Below are 25,908 nucleotides of genomic sequence, written 5' to 3' on the forward strand. Positions count from 1 at the left end.
CCACCACAGATTTTCAATCAGACTAAGGTCTGAAGACTGGCTAGGCCGCTCCAGGACCTTAATGTGCTTCTTCTTGAGCCACTCCTTTGTTGCCCTGGCCGTGTGTTTTGCGTCACTGTCATGCTGGAACACCCATCAACGACCCATTTTCAATGCCCTGGCTGAGTGAAGAAGGTTCTCACCCAAGATTTGATGGTACATTGCCCCATCCATCGTCTCTTTCATGCGGTGCAGTTGTCCTATTCCCTTAGCAGAAAAACACCCACAAAGCAGAATGTTTTCACCACCATGTTTGACAGTTGGGATGGTGTTCTTGGAGTCATAGGCAGCATTCCTCCTCCTCCAAACACAGCGAGTGGAGTTGATTCAAAGAGCTTAATTTTGGTCTCATCTGACCACAACACTTTCAACCAGTCTTCCTCTGCAACCTTCAGATGTTCAGTGGCAAATGTGTTACCAATTATTTTCTTGGTGACTGTGGTCCCAGCTGCATGGAGATCATTGACAAGATCCTCACGTGTAGTTCTGGGATGATTCCTCACTGTTTTCATGATCATTGACACTCCACGAGGTGAGATCTTGTATGGTGCACCTAGGTAGACCTAGGGAGACTGACAAGGTGTTTTGTGTTTCTTCCATTTGCGAATGATTGCACCAACTGTTGTCACTTCTCACCAAGCGGCTTGGCGATAGTTTGGTAACCAGGTCCAGCCTTGTGTAGGTCTACAATCTTGTCCCTGACATCCTTGGACAGCTCTTTGGTCTTTGCCATGGTGAAGAGTTTGGAATCTGATTGTTTGATTGCTCCTGTGGACAGGTGTCTTTTAAACAGGTAAAAAAAAAATGAGATTGGCAGCACTCCCTTTAAGAGACTGTTTCTAATCTCAGCTTGTTACCTGTATGAAAGACACCTGGTAGCCAGAAATCCTGCTGAATGACAGGGGATCAAATACTTAGATCCCTCATGAACATGCAGATCAGTGCATAATTTGTTAGACATGCATTTCTTTCGATTTTGTGTTGCTATTCTGTCTCTCAGTGTTGCAATACACCTACCATTAAATTTTTAGACTGACCATTGACTCTTTGTGAGTGGGCAAACATTCAAAATCAGCAGGGGATCAAATACTTATTTCCTTCACTGTATATAAAATAAACTATATCCCATTAATAAACGAGATAAAAGAGGAATTGAGAAGGCTATCGGCAGGATCACTTTCTTGGATGGGATGATTAAACTTGATAAAAATGATAATTATCCTGAAAATCCTAAATAAATTCCATATGCTGCCTATACAGCTCCCTGGAGCCTATTTTAAAATAATAAAAAAAAAATGATACTGAGATACATTTGGGGAAATAAAAAAACTAGAATAAACTATGAAGTGTTATGTAGAGACACTTAAGAAATATCATGCAGAGTTACTTTCACGCACTTTTGATTGGACATATAATGCACCGAGGAAAAGTTGGGTGAATATAGAAAACACATTAAGTGGGACACAATTAGATAAGATAATATGGCTTCCAAATCAACATTGTATGTTAGAAGAAAGGACAAGCACTTATACGCAAAATGCAATTAGGGTTTGGGAGTTTAATTCTATGTTGATGCCGTTGGTAGATATATATTTTTTTCCCTCCAGGGAAGGAAAATATTTCAAAAATATTTGCTCCTTTCATGAGTAAAAAAAAAAAAAAAGGAGTTGTTTTTTTAAATTGAACAAGTGGAGATATTTTCAGTTAAAACATTTTATTGTAACGCTCCCTAAGCCCTTAAGACCAATGACGGATTTAAACCCATTAGAACAACTATTTAATACAAATCAAACATGGGAACATGGTACTTTTCGGATTTATAAAATTCTTACCGAAAAAACAGAAGTTACCTCTCCTTTGTATATAGAGGAACGGGAAAGGGAACTTGGAACAACGTTTGATGAGCAACAGAAAAAGAAAATATTTAGATTAGCACATGGAGCTGTAGATATGAGGGTGGTGGAAATTAATTATAAATTTGGCTAGGTGGTATATTACATCAAAATGTGGCACAAAAGCAGCAAATATAGATAAATCACCGTTATTTTGGAGAGGATGTGGTACGAAGGGTACAATGGCATATATATGGTGGAAGTGCCCCAAAGTTCAAGAGTATTGGGTAGAAATAATCAAATTTAGGAGATAATGGGGGTAGATGTCCCGAAAGAGCCAGGCACATGTTTATTCCATAAAACTGAGACTACAGTAGAAAATTATAAGAACTCAATGGCATTTTATTTGATAAATGTGGCAAAGGGATTGATACCTAAATTTTGCAGGAACAGGAAGTACCAAAATTAAAAGATTGGATAAGTAGGGTTGACTATGTGTATAAGATGGAGGAACTCTACCACCTAGAAGAAAATAGGATGGAGAGGTTCAGAGAAAGGTGGGAGAAATGGGTAAGTTTAAAAAGCAATTTAAAGAATAAATAAATTAGCTGAAATGGGAAAAATAGAGGATAGACAAGAAAGGAAAATGGAGAAGGGTGCCTTGAGAGGGAAGAGAAAAGAGGAGGAGCGGGGAGATAAAGGGGAAAAAATTAGGGAGTAGAATGGGGAAGAGGGGGAGGGAATGGGAAGGGGTTTAGAAGGAAGATATATAAGGAAATGGTTTATTTTTAAATATTTTTATACTTTATTGATGTAAAGTGACACATTGAAAACTAGTAAAATATATATAATAATAAAAAAAAACAAAACTGAATGGCACTAGCCAAGGTGCAGTACACAGTCCATCTGTTATGAATACCAGCTTGTGTCTTGTACTGTACGATAAAGGAAAAGTTGTATGTCAGGATGACTTTATCTTTAATGAAGTAGCATTAGCCTGCGATGGACTTACTGCACATTAGCATACTACAGAAAAAATCTAGCTAGAGCTGGAGCCAACGGAAAAGGAGCGAACACTCTTTACTTACCGATGAGATGTTGGTGTGATTGGCCATCATCAGTCCACTGACTCGGTGTGCAGAAGGGAGGTATGGGGACTTCCTTGAAAGTGCTACCTGAATACTGGCTGGCCCCCAGGGAATAAAATTGGCCAGCTTTCTTTCTCTGATTCGCTGCAGGCTTTTGTGCACCTACAAAAAGAAATATAACTGACTTCAAATACAGATATGCATAACACCACAGTAAATAGGAACAAATAAAAAACAGTAAGGGAGATCAGATAGTGGAGGACTGTCTAGCACAACTCTGAATCTGAAGTCTTAATAAAGGGTCAGAATGTTCTAAGTGCATTGCTGCGAGAGGCCTGTGTCCTCAAATTCTCTATGAGCCTGCCTTAAAGCGGAGTTCCACTCAGCCTGTCAAAAAATAAAAGTTAGCAGCTACAAAAGCTGCTGACATTTAAAAAACAGCCATTTACCTGTCCCGCGGTGTGTCACCCGCAGCCCGTTTCACCAGCTGTCCTGAATTCCAGGAGGCCGGCATCTTCAGTGTGGGCCCCGGCTGTGACAGCTTGTGGCTTCACAGCCGGGTACCCACTGCACATGCTCGAGTAGTGCTGCGCTTCTTGAATGGTCCTCTAATCTTCTGGGACCTGTCACATGTCCAAAAAGACTACAGGGAGGGAGGACACCTTCCGCTTCTGATTGCCTAGGCGATCGGACCATAAGTGGGAGCAGGTACCTGTCAAATTCGGGTACCCGCTCCCCCCGCCCCAAAGGTGCCAATCGTTAATGGGGAGAAGGGGAGCAGTCCTTCAAGCGAAACTTCCCCTTTTGGGTGGAGCTCCGCTTTAAGAAGCACCTGTCATCTAGTCTTTGGCTTAGAGGCACAGACCGGCATTTTCAGACCCTGTGTTGACAGGCTTTTGTTCACTTCAAGCAGATGCTGCATTTCCATACAAGTCTAAGGGATTGCAAAACCTGTTGCATTTAGGGTCAAATGCGCCTGTCAGTTAAATCTGAATGATCTCAAAAGTGTTACTAATGTCAAACTGATTTCATTGACACAAGCTAATAGCCACTTGACACAGGCCCTTACAGTGTCAGTGACACTGGAGGCCAGTCACTTTAACAGTACTAACGTGGGGATTAGTAAAGTACAAAAGGTTTTCCAGGTATTCCATGGCTGTCTACTGATAGCTTATATTCCTTTGCTGAGTGCACATCAAAAGAAAGATCAGCTGCTGAAGTCGAATACACCATGAAGTAACATTGCCTTTAAGACCAGTTTTGGTTTATATGTTGCTTAGATGAAAAATAATTTGCAAGGGCACATGCTCGGTGCAATGTGAGATGGTAGCTTCTTGTGACCAAACCAATGTCTGAAACCATAAACCAAAATACAGACATTAGGTAGGGATGCAACCCCCATAACTGTAGGGATTCAAATTAGATAAATGTGTAATAAATTCTAAAGAACCTGAATTAACGACACAGAAAATATGTATATCGAAATGAAAAGCAGTCCCAAAAAAAAAAAGTCCTCCACATCAGTGTATGTTATAGATCACCAATAGTTGCCATATATGATCCACAAAACATTTTTCATGCAGTGCTCGTGACCACCACTCCCACTGTGTAGATTCAATGACTCACCATAAATCATTGCCTCACATCCAAGATGATCAGCATGCAAAGCTCAAATGGTTAACGAATCAAAATGTATATCTCGGGGAACACAGGTGAATTTGAATGCACATTTTTTTTGTGGAACTCGTTGATATGGTTATGTTATTTGAATCTGTATATAATGTTATTTATTTTTACCTTCCTTCTCATTTTTATATATAATTGGGAAGGTTTATGCAAATGCCTTGTTGGAGAATTGTAATTAGAGGCATGTATTCAATATGCTTGTTGATTTTAATCTGAGTATACTTGAGCGATGTATTAATATTTGAAATATACTTTGTATGGGGTGAATGTTATATTGAAAAGTGGATGGGTGGATATAGAGGAGATAGTGGGGGTAAACGAATTAAGAGCGTGAATATTAAAATCTTATATAATATTACATTGATACTATATTGGAGTTTGGATTTAAGTAACTTAATTTTGGATAACGGTCTCTCTAATAACCTAAATTTATGTACAGGAGTAATATTGGAGTTGAAACATTGTAGATTGGAGTGATACATCACTGTTTTAAAATTAACACCCTGGGGTTAACTTCTGGTGCTGCCTTAAAAAAATCAACACGCAGATGTGTTGTTTTGCATTTGGCACACTGGGGGTTAACCTCTCCTGGTGCAGCCTTATATAATCGAACGAGTAGACGGGTGCAGTTTGGCCCTATGAGGAAGTATGCACAGCCGAAACATACGTCAGCGCATTAACGCACATAGGACTGGAAGTGATGCAAGTGCACTAACCTGGAAGTGACATTATGGTAGCGAGCTGTGGTGAGATGCTGTTAATCTGGCTCATGCAGGGAAAGTGGTTTTATTATTGAAGGCATTATTTTATAAAGTGTTCATGACTATTTTCCAAGGGGTGTTCAAGTCAAATTGGGACTTTTAATTTTTCAGGTATAAAAAGGGATGCTAGCATGTAGCAGTACTACACGCAAGTAGTAAGTGGCAAGTGGGTCCTATTACTGCACACGTTGTGGGCCAGTCCAGAGATCGTTAAACAAGATGACAGCCAACAGTGTTAGTGTGTTCATGGAACAGCATGTGGTTATGAAGTTTCTTGTGAATGAAGGCGTAAAAAATCTACTGATATCTACAGACAACTTCAAGCACGGTACGGTGATGAGACGCTCAGCCACAGTAAGACATCTAAATGGTTTAAACGTTTCAAGGATGGCCATACATCCGTCAGTGACGATCCAGGTCGTGGTGGTTCCTAGCCCACAACAGTCATTCCTGTGAACATTCAGGGCATGGAATACCTGTTCCTGGATAATCGACGCATAGCCTGAAATTGCACAAGAGACAAATATTTCTGTGGAAACGGTGAACACAATGACAAAGTGAAGCAGGCTGTCCTAGGATGGTTCAGGCATACTGAAAAATCTTTCTATGCTGAAGCTTTCCAGGCATTAGTAAAATGCTGGGATAAGTGTATAAATGTAGCAGGGGAGTATGTCGAAAAATAAATGCAGTTTCCACTCCTTGAATTTTGTTCTTATATAAACTCAAAAGTCCCGGTTTGATTTGAACACCCCTTGTATATGGTTTTAATAAATTTGGAGGTGCAGAGATAATGCACATTTGCAAGCCTTTCACTAGTTTCAAGTATTGTGCACTGATTTATGGTGAGTCATTGAATCTGCACAGTGGGAGTGGTGGTCACGAGCACTGCATAAGGATATTATGTGGATCATATAGGAACACTATTGGTGATCTATAATATACACTGATGTGGAGGACTTTCTTTGAGACACTTTTTAATTTCATTCTCTATATATTTTATTTGTTTTATTGTTGTTAATTGAGGTTGTTTAGAATTTATTACACATTTATCAAATTTGAATCACTTCAGGTATGGGGATGTGCAGTGCTACCTAATGTCTGTGTATTTTGGTTATGGATTTAGACACTAGTTTAGTAAGCTTGATTCTTAAAGGGCAGCAGCACTACTTTTGTAATACAGTAATAACTCGGTTTACAAATTTAATTCATTCTGCAGGACTTTTCGTATAGTGAAAAATTCGTAAACCGAAACGTTTCCCATAGGAATGCATTGAAAACCAATTAATCCGTTCCTGAGGTCAGAAAAAAGTAAACGCTACTAAAATAATCATTGATGTCACATGGGGTGTGGTCACATGCGTGATGTCCGTGGGTGGCCCCGCCCCTTACATATTTAAGAACTGTCAAGCCAGCTCAGAGGCAGAGGGCTGGAAGCCATAGTCGGGAACGGAACCTTTTTTTTTTCCTTTCTTTTTTCAGGTCGTCGGCGGAGGGCATCGTGATAAACATTACGAGGGACATTCTTTTAATAAAGGACTTGTCAAAGACCGTGTCCTGTCTTTTTTCACACTGCACTTAGTTTTTTTTGTGAATGGGTAGCGGTACCATGTAACCCATACTCATTCACATGTGGGTGGGATCCGGGGGCCCCCTTGTTAAAGGGGGCTTCCAGATTCCGATAAGCCCCTTGCCCGCAAACCCCCACAACCACCGGCCAGGGTTGTGGGGAAGAGGCCCTTGTACCCATCAGCATGGGCAAGGTGCTTTGGGGGGGGGGGGAGCCCCCCTGCTTTAAATCACCCCCCCAGGTTGAGGGCATGTGGCCTGATATGGTTCAGGAGGGGCGCTCGCTCATTCCCCCCTCCCCCTCCCTCCTGACCTGCTGGGATGCATGCTCAGATAAGGGTCTGGTATGGATTTTGGGGGAGCCATACTAGACCCGAAGGGCTTGGTATGGATGGGAGGGGGGACCCCACAGCGTTTTTTTATTTATTATGGTGCTGGTTTTTAAATGTAATTACTGCTTCTTTTTTTTCCTTCATTATAGCTCAGAAATTCAGCTGTCAATCCCCCCCCCCCCCACTAAAAGAGAGAAAGTTCTATTTTAGTTTATTCCCCCAAGTTAAAAGAAACAAAGTTTCCTTTAACTCCAGGGAAAGTAGCAGCTAATCCTGTGAGCTATAGTGAAGAAAAAAAAAAAAAAAAAAACCCGGAAATTGCATTTAAAAATCAGCACTGAGATACACTTCGTATTATGAAAAGAAATCAGTAAAAAATTTGTAAACCGAGGCATTATTTTCAATGGATTTTCATTCATAAACCAAAAATTACGTTAACCGAGGCATTCGTAAACCGAGGTACCACTGTACTCCTTTCCAATTAATTTTTTTCTTCACCTCTTTTGTATATTTGTACACAGCTTTGTGGTGTGGTGCAAGTGTAGTTTACACTGTTAAGAATAGTGACTTAAACTTATAGGAGCTTCCTGTGAGCTCTGCCAGACTCAGAGAAACAAGCCAATTCCTCAGCCATTCAGCACCAAACCCTGTTGAAAACACTACGCACCCCTGTGGGACACCTGTGTGCATGCTAATGGATAAGAAGGGTCAAGGTTGCCCATCACGACATACTTTAACCACATATTTACTGCACACTAAGGAGAAACATGCCAGAAGATGGGCCAGGCAAGGCTCCTCAGCCTCCGGCAATACACAGTCCAATTCCAGTGATAACTACAAAGACTGTGAGTACCCCCAACAGCTTATAAAGACTGATCTGGATGCTAGATTAAAAATCATGTATGAGAAGCTTGCCGATAAGTTTCAGTCAGAACTATACAAGACCACCTCACTCAGGAAATTACAGCTCTAGGCAGTCGTACAGACTTACTAGAAACCAATCATGATGACTTATCGTTGGCACACACAGATTTATGAAAAGAATTTGAAACTCTTGCAGAAAACTTTTCATGCCTCCAGTCTTAGGTGGAGGATTTGGGAAACCAAAACCGCAGCAACAACGGAGCTTTGGGGCATTCTGGAAACTGTCACAGAGCTCCTGCCAGCTGTCTCTAAACTTCTCCATAATCCTGAGACACCATTATCCTCTTTTGCTTGCAATAAAATTAATCGGGCTCTGCGACTCAAACCACCCCCTTGATAAGCCCTGTGATCCTCTACATCAGTGGTCGCCAAACTGCGGCCCTTTGCCTGCCTCTATCCGGCCCTCAGGGTACTATTCCTCCCACTGACACCAACAAGAAGGCACCATTTCTTCCACTGACACTAACTATGGGGCACCGATATCAACAATTAGATACTATTTCTCCAACCAATACCAAGCATGGGGCACTATTCTTTCCTTTGATACAAATGACGGGGCACTATTCATCCCACTAACACCTATGATGGGGCACTATTCCTTCCACTAACACCAATGTTGGGGCAATATTCCTCCCAATGATGGGGCACTATTCCTCCCACTAATACCAATGATGGGGCACTGTTCCTCCCACTAATACCAATGACTGGACACTATTCCTCCTATTCCTTATCTTCCACTGACTACAAGCTATGCAATTTTTTTTTTACTCCTACTGACGCTGGGACGTATTCTACTCCTACTGGACACTCCAGCCCTCCTAAAGTCTGAAGGACAGTAAACAGGCCCTTTGTTTAGAAAGTTTGGAGACCCCTGCTCTACATGAAAGACTATCTTGATGTTCTTCGTGCTTCCAGAAATACTACAAACATTGAACTGGATGGCATGAAGATTAAAATATTCCCAGATATCTCTCCAGCTACCCTATATTGCAGGTGAAAAATGAAACATCTGTTCTACAGACTACTCGCAGCAGATACAGTGGGGATCGAAAGTTTGGGCACCCCAGCTAAAAATTTGTATTAATGTGCATAAAGAAGCCAAGGAAAGATGGAAAAATCTCCAAAAGGCATCAAATTACAGATTAGACATTCTTATAATATGTCAACAAAAGTTAGATTTTATTTCCATCATTTACACTTTCAAAATAACAGAAAACAAAAAAATGGCGTCTGCAAAAGTTTGGGCACCCTGCAGAGTTAATATCTTGTACTGCCCCCTTTGGCAAGTATCACAGCTTGTAAACGCTTTTTGTAGCCAGCCAACAGTCTTTCAATTCTTGTTTGAGGTATCTTTGCCCATTCTTCCTTACAAAAGTCTTCCAGTTCTTTGAGATTCCTGGGCTGTCTGTCACGCACTGCTCTTTTAAGGTCTATCCATAGATTTTCAATTATGTTGAGGTCAGGAGATTGTGAAGGCCATGGCAAAACCTTCAGTTTACGCCTCTTGATGTAATCCCCCGTGGATTTCGAGGTGTGTTTAGGATCATTATCCGTTTGTAGAAGCCATCCTCTCTTTAACTTCAGCTTTTTCACAGATGGCATCAAGTTACCATCCAAAATTTGCTGAAATTTTATTGAATCCATTTTTCCTTCTACTCGTGAGATGTTCACTGTGCCACTGGCTGCAACACAACCCCAAAGCATGATTGATCCAACCCCATGCTTAACAGTTGGACAGAGGTTCTTTTCATTCAATTCTGTGCCCCTTCTTCTCCAAACGTACCTTTGCTCATTCCGGCCAAAAAGTTCAATTTTAACCTCATCGGTCCACAGAACTTGTTTCCAAAATGCATCAGGCTTGTCTATATGTTCATTTGCAAAGTTCAAACGATGATTTTGGTGGTGAGGATGTAGAAGAGGTTCTCTTCTGATGACTCTTCCATGAAGACCATATTTGTACAAGTATCTCTTTATAGTGGAATAGTGTACCACAACTCCAGTGTCTGCCAGATCTTTCTGGAGGGATTGTGCAGTCAAACATGGGTTTTGAATTGTTTTTCTCACAATCCTGTGAGCTGTTCTGTCTGATATTTTTCTTGGTCTTCCAGATCTTGCTTTAACTTCCACTGTTCCTGATGACTGCCATTTCTTAATTACATTCCGAACAGAGCCTTCTCCAGCTTTGTGAGCGTCAACTATTTTCAGTTTTCTAGACAACTGCTTAGAAGAACCCATGGTGCTGATTGTTGGGGCAAGGTCAGATGAGTCTGGGCATTTAAAACCTTTAGGATTGACATCACCTGATCTTCCCAGACGATGATTGAGAACAATCTATGACACTGGCAGGTCTCAGCTTGGCAAAGGGGGCAGTGCATGCTATAAATTCTGCAGGGTGCCCAAACTTTTGCAGACGCCATTTTTTTGTTTTCTGTTATTTTGAAAGTGTAAATGATGGAAATAAAATCTAACTTTTGTTGACATATTATAAGAATGTCTAATCTGTAATTTGATGCCTTTTGGAGATTTTTCTATCTTTCCTTGGCTTCTTTATGCACATTAATACAAATTTTTAGCTGTGGTGCCCAAACTTTCGATCCCCTATGTAAAGGTAGGGATTCCTGTTCAAACTAGCAGTCACAATGACACTACTTACACTGTACTCAATGTATCAGAAGACAAGGAACTCCTGGTAAAACTGGATCTTGAGTCCAATTTGCTTCTGCGACAACTATCTACGCCACTTCCATCTCCTATTTGGGCTACTCCTCCTAGCCACAAACAAAACATGGCGACAACCCTTTAGAGGTCTGGCTGCTTGTTCTCACCCCATCTTACATACTACTTATTTTTTTAGAACTACTTCTCATATTCTGAAATGGCTCTTAGAATATTTTACTAGACCCCTCCTCCGCCTTTTTTTTTGTTTTCCTACGTCTACTCTCCACTCTCTCTGGAACTGGGCACATCTTTTTATACAACTTTGACTTCGTGGACCATCTGATCTTAGCTTAAAAGCTGCCTATAAAAACTGCAGTGATAGACTTTGCCCATTCAAGTGATTCTGGTATAAATTTACCTTTTTTCATGTATAAGCTAAGCTATACTAGAACACGGATCCTAAAAATGCAGAGTCTCTCCACTTCTGCATTTTGGTCCCCCTACTCAATTCTGGAACCTGGATATGGCTCAGCTCAGAGCAGTTTTGCTCCTTCTGCTGCTATGTCTATGTCTTTTTTTTCTTGGTCGCACAAAGGTCTTCCGCCATTACAAAAGCTTAGGTGTAGACATTATTCTTTTACATTGCACACTCTTTGAATCATCCCCAATTCTTTGACACATCTTATGGACAATTTTACTACACCTCCTTTTCAACCAAGTCCCATGGAGTAGCTATTTTCTTTCGTAACTCCTATTTTTGGTGCACAACATGTTTATAGACCTGGATATTCTTTTTTTAATATTGAAAGGCTTTATACAAGGACTTTCTATGACTATAGCTTATATATACGTGCCAAATGAATCCCAGGTAACTAAGAAATTCTCTGAGATCTCAGATTACTACTACTCCTCACATTTAATTTTAGGAGGTGACTTTAATCTTACTGCACACACTAATTTAGATAAAATTTAGATTAAAGCAGAGTTTAACCTTCTCTAAGTCCTTCACTAAATCTGTAATCCGCTTCCTAAACTCTTTTAAACTAATATATTCTTGGCGGGGTCACAATGCGGGGTCCAAAGCCTACATGATCTGGTCACATCCATATGATAGTTTTGCCCATTTGGATTACCTTATCTGTACCCCAATGTTATTGGCCAACTCTTCCTCACCCGAAATTCATGTCTGTCCCTGGTCGAACCACCACATAGTGGCTTTTGCTACTTCTCATATATTTCTATCTTCTACTTCCTATATGTGGAGTGTGATTAACTAGAACCGCAGAGAGAGAGCACACGGAGACAGATCATGTCATGGAAATTTTGTATTGTTGGTCGAACTTTAAATGTGTCATATATTCTTGTTATTCATATGTCTCTCGTGTGGCTTAATTAAAGCTCTGAAGGCTGCAATTGGGCCATGCGCATGTACAATGTATGTATTACAGTACTCAGCTCGGTAATGGATGAGATGGCAGATCTGCGCTTATAGACCGGCGTGTATACCACCACGGCATTCGATGCGAATGCCGCTGTCAGTAGACCGCGGGCCTGTATCCACATATCAGCAGCATAGTACCACATGGGCTTCATAACGCAAGGCGCCAAGCGGTGTGAACTCCACGTGTAGGCTTATGCATATCTTACAACCCATTACCAATCTGAACTGTATCCGGATGGATGTGTTTTAATAAAGATCGTATCGGGCCCATCCAGGTACAGACTGATATTTCTAGGGAATGCTTGTACGGAGAATGGACATACTGCTAGGAGCTGGAAAATATGCACTCCACAGAGGGCTCATGGGAAGGGGAGGAGATATGCTCTCCACAGAGGGCTCATGGGAAGGGGAGGAGATATGTTCTCCACAGAGGGCTCATGGGAAGGGGAGGAGATATGCTCTCCACAGAGGGCTCATGGGAAGGGGAGGAAGTCTGCTGACCACAGAAGGCTCATGGGGGAAGACCAGTGACAGATAATAGAAAAGGCTATGCTCCAATCGGAATGTACATCCTGTGTATAGGCACTCCCCATTGCATTGTTCTGTGGGAGGGGTTTGACCTTATTCATGTGGGGGGGGGGGCGTGTGTGTATTTGTAATAAAACCAGAGGGGAGAATGAAAACTGCCCTTATGTGAATTCAACCATCAACCTGAAGGTGTCGTGTGATCATTTCCAGGTATAGGGAGCTCCAAACACCCACATTTCAACAGAAGCTAAAGTAGTTGGATGGGCAGGAATCGTGTAGTTTAACTGCAGTCGTGGTAAGCGAGATTCACACAGCTTTATGGGGGATTTCTGCGCATCCAACTGCGAGTACTCACGGTAAGGAGAAATTCGTTAAAGCGAATTTCCAAGACAGTTTGGCGAGCCTGGTGGATACTAACGCGTATTCTTGCATAGCTAACCGAGTACAAGGGGGAATGAGCCATCATGAACTAGCAAAAAGTATGCCGGCACATTTCAGGTCTCTCTGCCATTAAGAGGATCGCTTTTTGCGTGTTCGTGTGGCTGATTTCGCTCTCTGTTAGCTAACAAGAATTACCGCTTAGCAAGGACCTTTTTGTCCTAAAATCTTGATCTGTGGGTGAAAGACAAGGGTTTGTCTCTGCTGAGAGCAGCAGAGGGGTGGGTTTGGTTGGCTGGATTTGGTCAAGTTTAAAAATCTTCCAACCAAAAATTAAACGGGTATATGTTTTAGCGGGTAAAAGTTGTTGCATAGTGTTAGGTAAGTATTTGTGGGTTGTAGGTACTGTGGTGATTGCTTTACCCCCCTCCACGTGAGGTAATTATTACAGTGCTGAAAGGCTTAGATTAATCGTTAACTGTTGTAAGACCTTTTGTGTGTATGTAGTCTGTGCAATGTTTTGTGGTACTACTGCTCCCAGCAAGCATGCAGCAGGGGGTCCTTTCTGTTACATGTGCATGTTAGTGTGATATGTTGGTGTTTTATGTCTGTTCTGTGATTGTGCCAAATTGTGTTGTATGTGTACTTCATATTGTTGTGCAATTGTCCAGTGTATGTTCTGTCCAAATGTCTGTTTTATGTAAGAGGTTAGAGGCAATTTTGAGGCTAGTTTCTACCCTGTGCTTCCCTGTGGGGGCCATTCTAGTGTCCACCATGTGCTCCTCTGTGGGGGGCCATTCTAGTGTCTACCATGTGCTCCTCCGTGGGGGGTCATTTTCTTGACTAACCACATGTGCTCCTTTTGTTTGGTGGCCATTTTGTTGAGTACCACATGTGCAGTAATCTCTATGCAATGTGCATGAAGTTTCCTATATGCATTTGACCCATTTTGTGTTTTTAATCTAAATTTTTACAGTTTAAGTTGTTTGCTTTTAGCTTTAAATTTGCGTATTGCCAGCCAATTTAAAGTGTGTTAAGCGAGTTTTTCCCTCACGTGTTCCACATTTAGTGAGCGCGGTGAAGTCTGGGTTTTTGCACATAGATTTCTTGTATAGTGATTATGTTTTTCTTGTGTTTTTCTTGTTAAAAGTAGTTCCTTATTGTAAAGCGGGTTTGTTTTAAAGCTGCTGCGTTGCGTGTTTCGCATCCAGCAGACTTTTTGTGTAAACGGTTTTAGGTGGTTGCAGCGAAGATTGCGTGTGTAGCGCAGATCGTTTAGCGGTGCTGGTATGAGTGATTTTTGCGTCAGCAACAAGGTTACTTTTGGCGCAGTTTTTCGGTTTACCTCTGTGTAATTGTTTTACTGTGAAATGTCCCGTGTTTTTCATAAGGATCCACTTTGTCCTTTTTAACGGTTTTTCAGGTTGAAAAGAGGTTTTTCTGTGTGTATTAGGAAAGTTTTTTCTTTACACAAATTTCCTAAAGGTCAGTTAGCAGGTTTCCGGCCAACCAGTGACCCCTAAGTAACATCCAAGAACCCCTCTTTTTGTTTTGACTTGTGTTAGCTACTGTGTGCAGGGAGAGAAAAGCCACTTTCCTCATTGTGCGGTGTGGCCTGCCAAACACAGTGGGTGATGAGAACCACATAAATTACGCTGTGCGACTGGGCGGTCCAGGGAAGTGTAACGCTTAGCCTGGTTACCACAAACACTTCGGGTGGTCAGGATCACATAAATTGCGCTGTGGGAGTGGGAGGTGTGCTCTCAGTCTGACCGCCACTTGATGCGCTTCGGGTGATCGATAAGTATCACATAAATTACGCTGTGCTGGGAAAGTGGTGGAATCAGGCCTCTCGGTAGGATCCCACCGAGTGCTCCAGGGGGTAAACAGGTACCCGGACGCGGGATAATATACCAGTGACTAGTCACGATGGGCAGTAGTCAGTCCATGAAGAGAGAGGGGGAACCAGCCCTCTTCAGGGTAAGGACAGCTGCACAACTGATGAAGGTGAGTTTGAGGGGGAAGTCTACAGAACCCCTCAAAAGGTGGAATAAATGGTCGAAGGGTACCAGATGGGAAATTCCCCGGGAAGGTACATTTGACGCATGGAGGTGGGAAAAATTCATCTCTGAATTTGAACCACGGATGCAGGCGTCAGAACCAGAGATCGCACAGCTATGGCTTCACAGGTCAATCCGATTAGGGAAGCAGGGCATACATAAACTGGTGTCTGTCCGGAAGAACCAGGTGATGTATACCTGGCCTCCAGAGGGAATAAAACAGGAGGATCCAGTGTCAGAGGTGGAGGAAGCTCTTTCAGGGCTGACTCTACTAAGGCAGGCAGGGTCAGGGTCTGCTGGGGTTCCCGAACAACCAACAGTGGCTGAGATAAGTATAACTGCACCTGTCTCTTCTGTTAGTGGCGTCACTCTTGACGTACCTTTCGTGTCTTCTGTATCTATGCCTCAGCCTCTACCTCTCCCTTCTCCCTGCTTCACCCCAGCTTCTTCTGTTTCCAACTATGAAGCCTTCTCAACAACCGATTTGCAGACTATCTGTGAATCAAGGGGAATAGACACCCGGTTAAGAAACAGGGCGGATTGCATCAAAGCGCTACGAGCCACTGATCAGACCCTTGCCCCCCAGCTATACCCTGATCTGAGGGACCTCAAACCTGAAGGTGCAGTAAGCGAGGTGGTTAATCTAAGCCCACCGATGAAGCTGGGCCAGCCCTTGCACTCTTCCCGGACCAAGGCCTATCCAGTCAGGGTGCAGCAATTTGAAGGTCCTCCCAATGCACAGGGGGAACGGACTTTAGGGGAACGGGTAGTTTGGCATGTCCCCTTCACCCCGGCAGAGATCCGCACTATTCTGGCTGAGCTCCCGGACTAGCGAGTCAATCCGAGAGGATTTGCTCGAATGTTTGGACAAAACCAGTTCAGCTATGGTATGAGTGGGTCAGATTGTGCACAGATCCTGCGGGCGAAGGTGGACATGGAAGTGGCCAGTACAGTGATTGCAGGGTGCTCTATAACCACGCATGAGGAGATGACTTCAGGGGGCAAAGAGTTCTGTACACAGCTAAAGGCAAAGCTTCCAGAAATGTATGGTGCTACCTCTACTACGGACATGATGAAGCTCACCCAGGGTCCTAATGAGGAAAGCGCCTGCTTCTGGCGCCGTCTCAAGCAGACGGCACTGGATGCGGATCTGGAAGTTGGACCTGATGCTCCAACTGAAGGGGTAAAGGTGACCGCGACGCACATTCTGTTGCGGGCCAAATTTTTGGAAGGCATCAATATTAAAATTCGGGAAAGGCTGGTTCTGGCCCGACCCGAATATAATGAGATGTCTATCCCTGCTATCCTTTCCACTCTTGCGGCAATAGAGAGGGAAATGGATAGAAGAAAACAGGAGAAGGCCAAAGTTCTTATGTCCCAGACCCCACACGAAAAACCAAGGGATCTGGGTCACAGGAAGGATAGGCCCCCACCCAGGTGCTTCCAGTGCCACCAAACGGGGCACATGAGGAGGAGCTGTCCCCAATTACCTAAAGGTCGGTGGCAGTTCATTCCTGATGAGTCCTCCGCCCCTGTGACCACCATGGTAAGTAACTCCTATGAATCCTCATAGGAAGTTGGCAAATCGGTGTCGGCCCAGATCCATCTTTTTCTAGAGGAATTAAAATATCCCCTCCCTTGCCTCACCGACACCAGTGCAGCAAGAACGGTCTTGCGAAAACAGGACATCCAAGGCAAGGTACCCCTCTCAGGGGAAAGCCCTCCCAACCCCCACTAACCTCACTATCAAACGATGCACTATTCTTAACCCAGCTTCTCTTCTTCCTGTGTTGGAAGATGAGAAGGGGGGGAAGACAGTAATGACAGTGCTGAATTTTGCAACACGACTAACAATACTAACACCTCTTCTGCTAACATGTCTTCTTTGTCCACTACTAACCTCTCTTCCAAAGGACACGACTGCATTTCTTTGGTGGAACTGGAGTCAGCGACGACACACCCCATATCACCCCGAGAGTAGCGGTAAGGTTGAACGTCTCAACGGAATCCTTAAAAACAGGATCTCCAACATCATGGCCGATATCCAAAAACCTTGGCCTGAGTGTCCCCCCATTGCCCCCTATTCCATCCGGAATGCCCCTCGGCAACCACATGGGCTGTCACCCTACGAGGTGTTGTTTGGGGGACCTCCCAAAACAGGGTTGTACTTTCCTCAACAGTTGTCTTTGCATTCACAGCTTACAGGTTATGTGCAATCTCTGCAACGGGAGCTGCAGAAGATACACCATCGGGTTCGCGAATCGCTCCCCGATCCAAATGCAATAACAGGTGTTCTTTCTATTGAGCCAGGTGATTGGGTCGTCCTAAAGAAACATCAAAGAACCGGACTCGAGCCACGGTTCACCGGACCATACCAAGTCCAGCTGACGACACCTACCTCACTCAAGCTCGAGGGACGAGACAACTGGGTGCACACAAGCCACTGCAAGAAGCTTTTCAGCTACACCAGAGAATGAGGGGTGTCATTTTCCTTTTTCTTTTTGTTTGTATGTCATACATGTGTGTGAACGGAGGAAAAGACGGCAGATACCCCAACCTTTTATTTAAAATGCATCTGCGTTTAGCCAGAACCGCCAACAAAACCAACTGTTGGGTATGCTCTAAGCCCCCACCCAGTCATCACATGTCCGCAATGGCCGCTGTTCATGCCCTGTATGACATCCGCGTCGACATGAAAAAGCAAGGGACCCCTGGTCAGCCCCCACGTAGACATTTGTCGGTAGAACTTAATGACACATTTTTAGCAGGTAACATCAGTTTTAGCACCAATATTAGCTCTAGCTCCTGTAGGGCCCTCGTCAGTCCATTATGGGTAACTGGACAGCTAGGCAGCCCTCAGGTGTGCTTTAACATCAGCTTTGGCACAGATAACAAGTTTGTTGGGACTACCACCTGTGAGGGAGGTATAACTGTCAATCTGACTAACCAGACTTCCCTTCTGAGTAACCACACTGACCGACCAGACCACGTGTGTTGGAAGGACGGATGTGATGTGCAGACTGAGGGAGCAATCCCCCAGTCTGTGCAACTGTTGCTCAGTGCCAGAGGCCGAACGAGGAACTCCTCCTGCTCTGCTCTGACAGGTCCATACTATTTTATGTGTGGTTCGGCAGCCTATAGAACATTTCCTCAGAACGCGAAAGGTTCGTGTGCCCTCATAAAGCTAGTCCCCGCATCCTATGTAGTGATGGATCATGAAGAGTTGATGGTCCACAAGAAGGTAAGGATGGCAGGGAGAGTTCGCAGGGAACTGTTCTCTGAGGGTGACCAGGCATGGGCTTGGTTCCCCTGATGGACAGGTTGGGGAATAGAACTTATGAAGCGCCTGAACAATTTTTCTGTCATCGTGGATAGTATGTTTAACGAGACCGTAGAGGCTGTCAGAGAAATTGCCCAAGAACAACGGCAGATGGGAATTTTAGTGCTTCAGGAGAAGATGGCCCTTGATTACCTTTTAGCCGCCAAAGGGGGGTTCTGTGAGTTCATCGGAGAGGATTGTTGTACTTGGATAGAAGACACAGATGACAAGGTCCAGGCCCATATGGACAAAGTTAGTGAACTACAGGGAAAAGCTAGAGCTATAGCTAGTGAGGGCTGGAATCCGTTCAAGGGTTTGGGAGGATTGGGAGATTTCCTGTTCTCCATCGGATCTTGGTTGAAGGAAGTGGGAGTGTATATCCTGATGCTTCTCTTTTTCATCTGCCTTTTATATGCCGCGGTGAGATGTTCCTGTTGCCTCATCGACCGTGTAAGCCAAGCTCGGGCAGACGACCACATCTCCATGCCCGCTCCTGGGATCCCACTCCAACCACTGATCGGAGGAAGACCTCACCAACCAACCACCTTCTCTGCAGATTACGTCCTGGCTTCCCTCTAATTTATCTCCCTGAAGACCACATTCTCCAAGACCTCCAAGCAAGCTTCAAGCCTCATCATGGTTTGTGTCTGCGATTTGGAAAACTGTCTGGGTCGAGACCAGCCTTGTGTGGCCCCGTCTGCAGGGGCAATTTGAGAATCTGCTGCTGGATCTCCCCAGACCACCGTGGGATCACAAGCCTTATTCATACCACAAGTCTGTTTGTGGTTTTTACAAGAGCCTTCCTGTAGTGAAGGTTCCAACGCTCTTGAGGATCATTGCTTCAATCAAGCCTGTTTGCGTCGAGTCTGCGTCGGGTCTTGTTGTTTCAGGTACCCCGTGGAGCTTTATTCTCAGAGACAACTACAGGAACTCTGAGGTTTTGAGACTACACTCATCAAGCTGAAGAAGATCAAGAAGGGACACGAGGAGAATATGATAAAACAGGAGGGAATGTCATGGAAATTTTGTATTGTTGGTCGAACTTTAAATGTGTCATATATTCTTGTTATTCATATGTCTCTCGTGTGGCTTAATTAAAGCTCTGAAGGCTGCAATTGGGCCATGCGCATGTACAATGTATGTATTACAGTACTCAGCTCGGTAATGGATGAGATGGCAGATCTGCGCTTATAGACCGGCGTGTATACCACCACGGCATTCGATGCGAATGCCGCTGTCAGTAGACCGCGGGCCTGTATCCACATATCAGCAGCATAGTACCACATGGGCTTCATAACGCAAGGCGCCAAGCGGTGTGAACTCCACGTGTAGGCTTATGCATATCTTACAACCCATTACCAATCTGAACTGTATCCGGATGGATGTGTTTTAATAAAGATCGTATCGGGCCCATCCAGGTACAGACTGATATTTCTAGGGAATGCTTGTACGGAGAATGGACATACTGCTAGGAGCTGGAAAATATGCACTCCACAGAGGGCTCATGGGAAGGGGAGGAGATATGCTCTCCACAGAGGGCTCATGGGAAGGGGAGGAGATATGCTCTCCACAGAGGGCTCATGGGAAGGGGAGGAGATATGGTCTCCACAGAGGGCTCATGGGAAGGGGAGGAAGTCTGCTGACCACAGAAGGCTCATGGGGGAAGACCAGTGACAGATAATAGAAAAGGCTATGCTCCAATCGGAATGTACATCCTGTGTATAGGCACTCCCCATTGCATTGTTCTGTGGGAGGGGTTTGACCTTATTCATGTGGGGGGGGGGGCGTGTGTGTATTTGTAATAAAACCAGAGGGGAGAATGAAAACTGCCCTTATGTGAATTCAACCATCAACCTGAAGGTGTCGTGTGATCATTTCCAGGTATAGGGAGCTCCAAACACCCACATTTCAACAGAAGCTAAAGTAGTTGGATGGGCAGGAATCGTGTAGTTTAACTGCAGTCATGGTAAGCGAGATTCACACAGCTTTATGGGGGATTTCTGCGCATCCAACTGCGAGTACTCACGGTAAGGAGAAATTCGTTAAAGCGAATTTCCAAGACAATCACACGGAACCCAAAGTGCGGGCATTTGTTAGGGAGTTTCTCGGGGGCACAGACGATCGAACAGCTAGTCCACAGAATACCACAAGACAAAGCAATACAGTAGGGTTCTCAGAATGGCAATATGGGACAACAGGGCCGATAGTCCACAGGGTTCGATAGGACAGAGCGGTGGGGCACCGCAGGGGTTGGAATCCAGGGGCAAAAGCTTCAGCCAGAATAGGGTTAAATCCTCAGTGCAGGGGTTGGTGCACAGCAAGGAGGCAGAACTCTGGTGGGCAAGGATTAAGCCTGGGTTAAATCCTCAGTGCAGGTGTTGGTGCACAACAAGGAGGCAGAACTCTGGCAGGCAAGGATTAAGTCCAGGATGGATCCTCAGCACAGGGGTTGGCACACAGCAAGGTGGCAGAACTCGGCAGGCAAGGATTAAGTCCGGGTTGGATCCTCAGCGCAGGGGTTGGCACACAGCAGGGAGTTCCAGTGTCCAGAAAGCAACACAATATAAAACAAGTCCCATCAGTGTGACAAGCAAAGCACAGTTCAATGAGCTGCTCTGTCCATCCTGACAAAATCTGAACATTCTGAGAGTCGTTTTCCCCCCATAGGGACATTATATGGTCCTTTCAATTTGACCAAGCCTCAAGCCCCCAGTGCCGACATGTCTGGCTTTTCACAGCCACAGGACACCATGCTGTCTGCGCTTCCTACTGAGATCAACCTCATTGCAAGGGCGGGGCACAAGAACTCCTAGATTTAATTAAGCAGACACACTGACTGCCTGACACCCTTGTTGAGCTCAACAAACAACACAAAAATAAAATAATTCTTCTCTCCATCACATGGAGTATCAATGATTCAATGCCAACTGACCCTAGCACCATTCAATTACTATTCAAGTAACTAGGTGGTTACTTTACCTAAAATTCGACTCCTGATACACCCACCCACTGCCCCACTTCTCTGTGGACAGCCTATAAGGTATTTATGAGGGGTAATTTGATTAGCTTTGCAGCCATAAGAAATAAAGCTAGATTGTCAGACTTACAGTCCCTCACAAAAGATCTGGCTTGCCTCTATAATAAACAGAGTCTACATCCCCAAACCTTAGACAGACCAACTCTAAGAGATTAGCCTTGCACTCTATTTTGTCCACTGACACAGAGAAGGCCTTGTGGTGGTAGACATTTTTATTTTTTTAGCCTCTACTGTGTTTTCTAGGAAATTTAACCAATCCCACCTCTTCTTGTTCAACAATTTTTATTAATTTAATGAAAAGCATGGTACAAACAAAAAAGAAACAGGCCAGCATAGTACACTAAACAATTCCAGGGTACAAAGAAATTGTAAGGCGAGGTCAACATCTCAAATGTTACATTACTCAAAAGAAGCAACTAATATTTAACTTAAGCAATGGCATGGTGTATTGAAAGTCATTAATGAACTGAACACTAGGCGAGTGCAACAGATACTAGGCCATTTTAGTACAAGGCGACAGTAAGCAGTACAATCTGGAGGTAGTCATAAATCAAATCATGTAGCTGCCCTGAGAGAGAAACAGTATAGGAGAATAGTGAGGGGAGAGTGGGTCTTAACGTCTGTACAATATGGTGAAGCCAACTGCTGAGTCATAGGCTCAGCCATAGAGAGAGCTGTGATAGTGAAATACATAACCCATTCTAAGAAAAATGAAAGAATATAGTAAAGAGGGAAGAAAAATGAAAGTGAAAGGATGAAGAAAGAAGAGGAAGGAGGTGAAGTTTCTCCAAAGTAAATGCAACAATGACTGGGGTGGGTGCAGGGCATGTACGTGGGACTAAGTTACCATGGTAGGAGCACGGTCCCATCACAATCAGGGGGCATAGTTCTTGATCCAAGGCTGCCAGATCTTATCAAATTTGCCTAACTGATCCTTTTCTATGGCTTCCATTTTAGCGTTGATAAGAGTACAATGCACTCTGTGTTTAGTTTCAGCCAAGATTAAAGATGGAGATTTCCATGCTTTAGCTATCGTCTGTTTTGCAGCTGTCAGGAGCGGAAGGAGTTTGAATTGTCTATGTGTCAAGGACACTGGTCTCAGGTTTAGGAGAGCGATGGCAGTGTCTGGGTGTATAAGTACCTCGAACAATTCTGAGGCCAGTACAAAGATTGCCTTCCAGAAATCCTGGACCACAGGGCAATCCCACCAAATGTGCACCAGGTTCCTGACAACCCCAAAATTAGCGAGCCGAAGCAGAGGGTACGAATTTGGGATTCTGGCAGGGACTAGATACCATCTAGCGAGCACTTTATAATTGGCTTCCACAGGCAGTACATTGGGTGAAGAAGCTTTGGTGGTGTAACGGAACTGGTACCCGACCGCACTTGGGTATATTCCGTCATACTGCAGCTTCCCCTGTCCGAACACCATCCACGGACCACACCCTTGAAATTCCTCAGGAAATAGACAGCACCCAGCTTTTCTTAAACAGGAAGCCAACTACTTTTATTGTACACAAACAACATGTTTTATACAGAGGGCGGAGAAAGACAACCAGGGACAGGAAACACATCATCAGCCCACCCTATCAGTGGGAAGGGCTACAGTATAGGCAGGAAACACCTCATCACCACTCCCCATCCAACGAAGACACAGAACAATGGGATGCAGCCATGCGGCAAAGGACATTGACCAACCCCCACACCAATACACAAACAGTACATCCCATAATAGTTTGCTGGACAGGAAGGCACAGCACCATGGGGGGAGCACATGGCAAACAAACAATGGACAGCCATGTGGCCTAGACAAAGGACAACACACAAATGCACAATACTGGGACATTCACATGTACACCCTGTACCCTTAAACAGGCACAGGGTGGGTTAAACATAATGATTTGGGGAGATGATACAGAGGTCCCCCCACCCCCAAAAGTCACTCCCGTCACAGGTGGCTTGCCACATCTCTGACCATTCTGCTGTATCGAAAGCGCGGCCTAGATCTCTTTCCATTTCAATACATCAGAGAGGGTGATTTCAATAGATTTGAAAAGTATATGGTTGTAGAGACGTGAAACAAGTCCCCTGGCATTGGAATTTCAGTTGCAGAAATGCTCAAAGCATGAGAGCTGGGTCAAGGGGTTGACCCTTTGGATAAATTGCAAGTAGAAGTTCTTTACTTGTAGATAGCGTTAGTGTTCTGGCCGGGGGAGTCCAAAGGATTTGCACAGAAGTGGGAAAGAGTAAAATGAGGTTAAGCTGACCAATTTAAAGAGACAAAAGAGGCCTATAGGTTATGCGGAGACTGTAGTCTGTACATAGTGTTAACTCTGTCCCAAATTGACATATAATATCTTGTGATGGGATTATTCAAATGGGCCCGATCTGCTGGGTGAATCCCTAGGAGGTTGGCCAAAGACAAAGGATTGCAATCTACTTATTAGATTGCGACCCACAAAAGGGGTTTCACGTACGGCGTGATACTTAGGTAGGTGGGCCAATAAGAGACGCATAATAATAAGAGAAAGTTTGGGAGGCCTAGTCCCCCTCGAAGTTTGAGGAGGTGTAAGGTGACTTTGGGTACTCTCGGTTTAATTGTACCCCAGGTAAATAATATGGCTCTCCATTGTAAAATCCTAAGATAGTAGGATGGAACAGGATGGTTTGGAAAAACTCTGAATAGGTAAAGAAGCTTGGGCAATAAAGTAATTGTGAAAACATTGATTTTACCTAGCCAGGAAAGTGGGAGAGAGGACCACTGTATCATTAGGCCGGTCACCTGCTTCAACATTTGAGGGTAGTTTACCACAAATAAGTCGAAAAGTTTAGCTGTGAGCTGAATGCCCAAGTAGCAGGCTACATAAATGGCAGTACTTCCTGCGCCAGACTTAGCTCTGGTTTCCGATAAAGGAATATATAATGCTGTAGATTCTGAGCATTAACTGTTAGTCCTGAAATTATAGAGAACGGGTCCAAAGTTGCCAGCAAGTTAGGGGCTGATACATGTGGGGTGGTTAGAAACAACAAAATGTTGTCTGTGAATAGGCAGATTTTGTGGTTGAAGCAGCTCAGCTCGATGCATGTGATTGTGGGGTCCGTCCTTATACTTTATGCTAGGGGTTCAATAAGGAGGGCAAATAAAAAGGGAGAAATTAGACAGCCTTGTCGTGTACCCCTTCCTATATTGATTGTATCTGATTTGTAACTGGAATATTTTATTTATGCCCTAGGTGAGTCGCATAGAGTGGAGATCCAACATAGAAAGTGGGGGCCAAAACCCCACTTCTGTAAAAAGAAAAATGTATGTAGGACCATGCCACAGTATTTGATGTCTAACAAAAGAAAACAGGAAGGCATAACCCATGATTTGGCTGCATGGGCCATGAGCATGGCACGTTGTACATTATCGCAAGCTTGGCGGACTGGGATAAACCCTTGGTCACGATGAATAAGACAACTGCTAACATTGTTTAGCTGGGTGGCAAGGACTTTAGCCAAGAGCTTAACGTCTAGATTTAACAGAGAGATTGGGCGATAGTCCAGGAGTCATCAGTGTGTGGTTTTGGGAGCATACATATACAGTGAGGAACAGAAGTATTTGAACACCCTGCGATTTTGCAAGTTCTCCCACTTAGGAATCATGGAGGGGTCTGAAATTCACATTGTAGGTGCATTCCCACTCTGAGACAGAATTTAAAAATAAAATTCAGGAAATCACATTGTATGATTTTTAAAGAATTTATTTGTCTTGCACTGCTGAACACAAGTATTTGAACACCTGAGAAAATCAGTGTTAATATTTGGTACAGAAGCCTTTGTTTGCAATTGCAATTACAGAGGTCAAACGTTTCCTGTAGTTCTTGACCAGGTTTGAACACACTGCAACAGGGATTTTGGCCCACTCCTCCACATAGATCTCCTCTAGATTTGTCAGGTTTCGGGGCTGTCGCTGAGCAACACGGAGTTTCAGCTCCCACCAAAGATGTTCTATTGGATTTAGGTCTGGAGACTGGCTAGGCCACTCCAGAACCTTGATATGCTTCTTACGGAGCCACTCCTTGGTTATCCTGGCTGTGTGCTTCAGGTCGTTGTCATGTTGGAAGACCCAGCCACAACCCATCTTCAATGCTCTGACTGAGGGAAGGAGGTTGTTACTCAAAATCTCACAATAAATGGCCCCATTCATCCTCTCCTTAATACAGTGCAGTCGTCCTGTCCCCGACGCAGAAAAGCACCCCCAAAGCATGATGTTACCA

At 44.0% G+C, this 25,908-nt stretch overlaps 1 protein-coding gene across 1 annotated transcript in view; it reads right to left on the minus strand.

Moving 5' to 3' along the window:
* Nucleotides 1-2,899: 2,899 nt before the first annotated feature.
* Nucleotides 2,900-25,908, minus strand: part of LOC149435438 (tubulin gamma-1 chain) — a 319,259-nt gene continuing 296,250 nt past the window's right edge. Inside the window, exon 10 of the mRNA XM_089662652.1 lies at nt 2,900-3,121. Coding sequence (XP_089518778.1) covers nt 2,915-3,121 — 207 coding nt within the window. The 3' untranslated portion in view covers nt 2,900-2,914. The remainder of the gene's footprint in view (nt 3,122-25,908) is intronic.

The sequence above is a fragment of the Staurois parvus genome, unplaced genomic scaffold (assembly GCF_062004578.1).
Source record: "Staurois parvus isolate SC_StPar_1 unplaced genomic scaffold, SC_StPar_1.0 ptg001510l, whole genome shotgun sequence".
In the NCBI taxonomy this organism is placed as follows: domain Eukaryota; kingdom Metazoa; phylum Chordata; class Amphibia; order Anura; family Ranidae; genus Staurois; species Staurois parvus.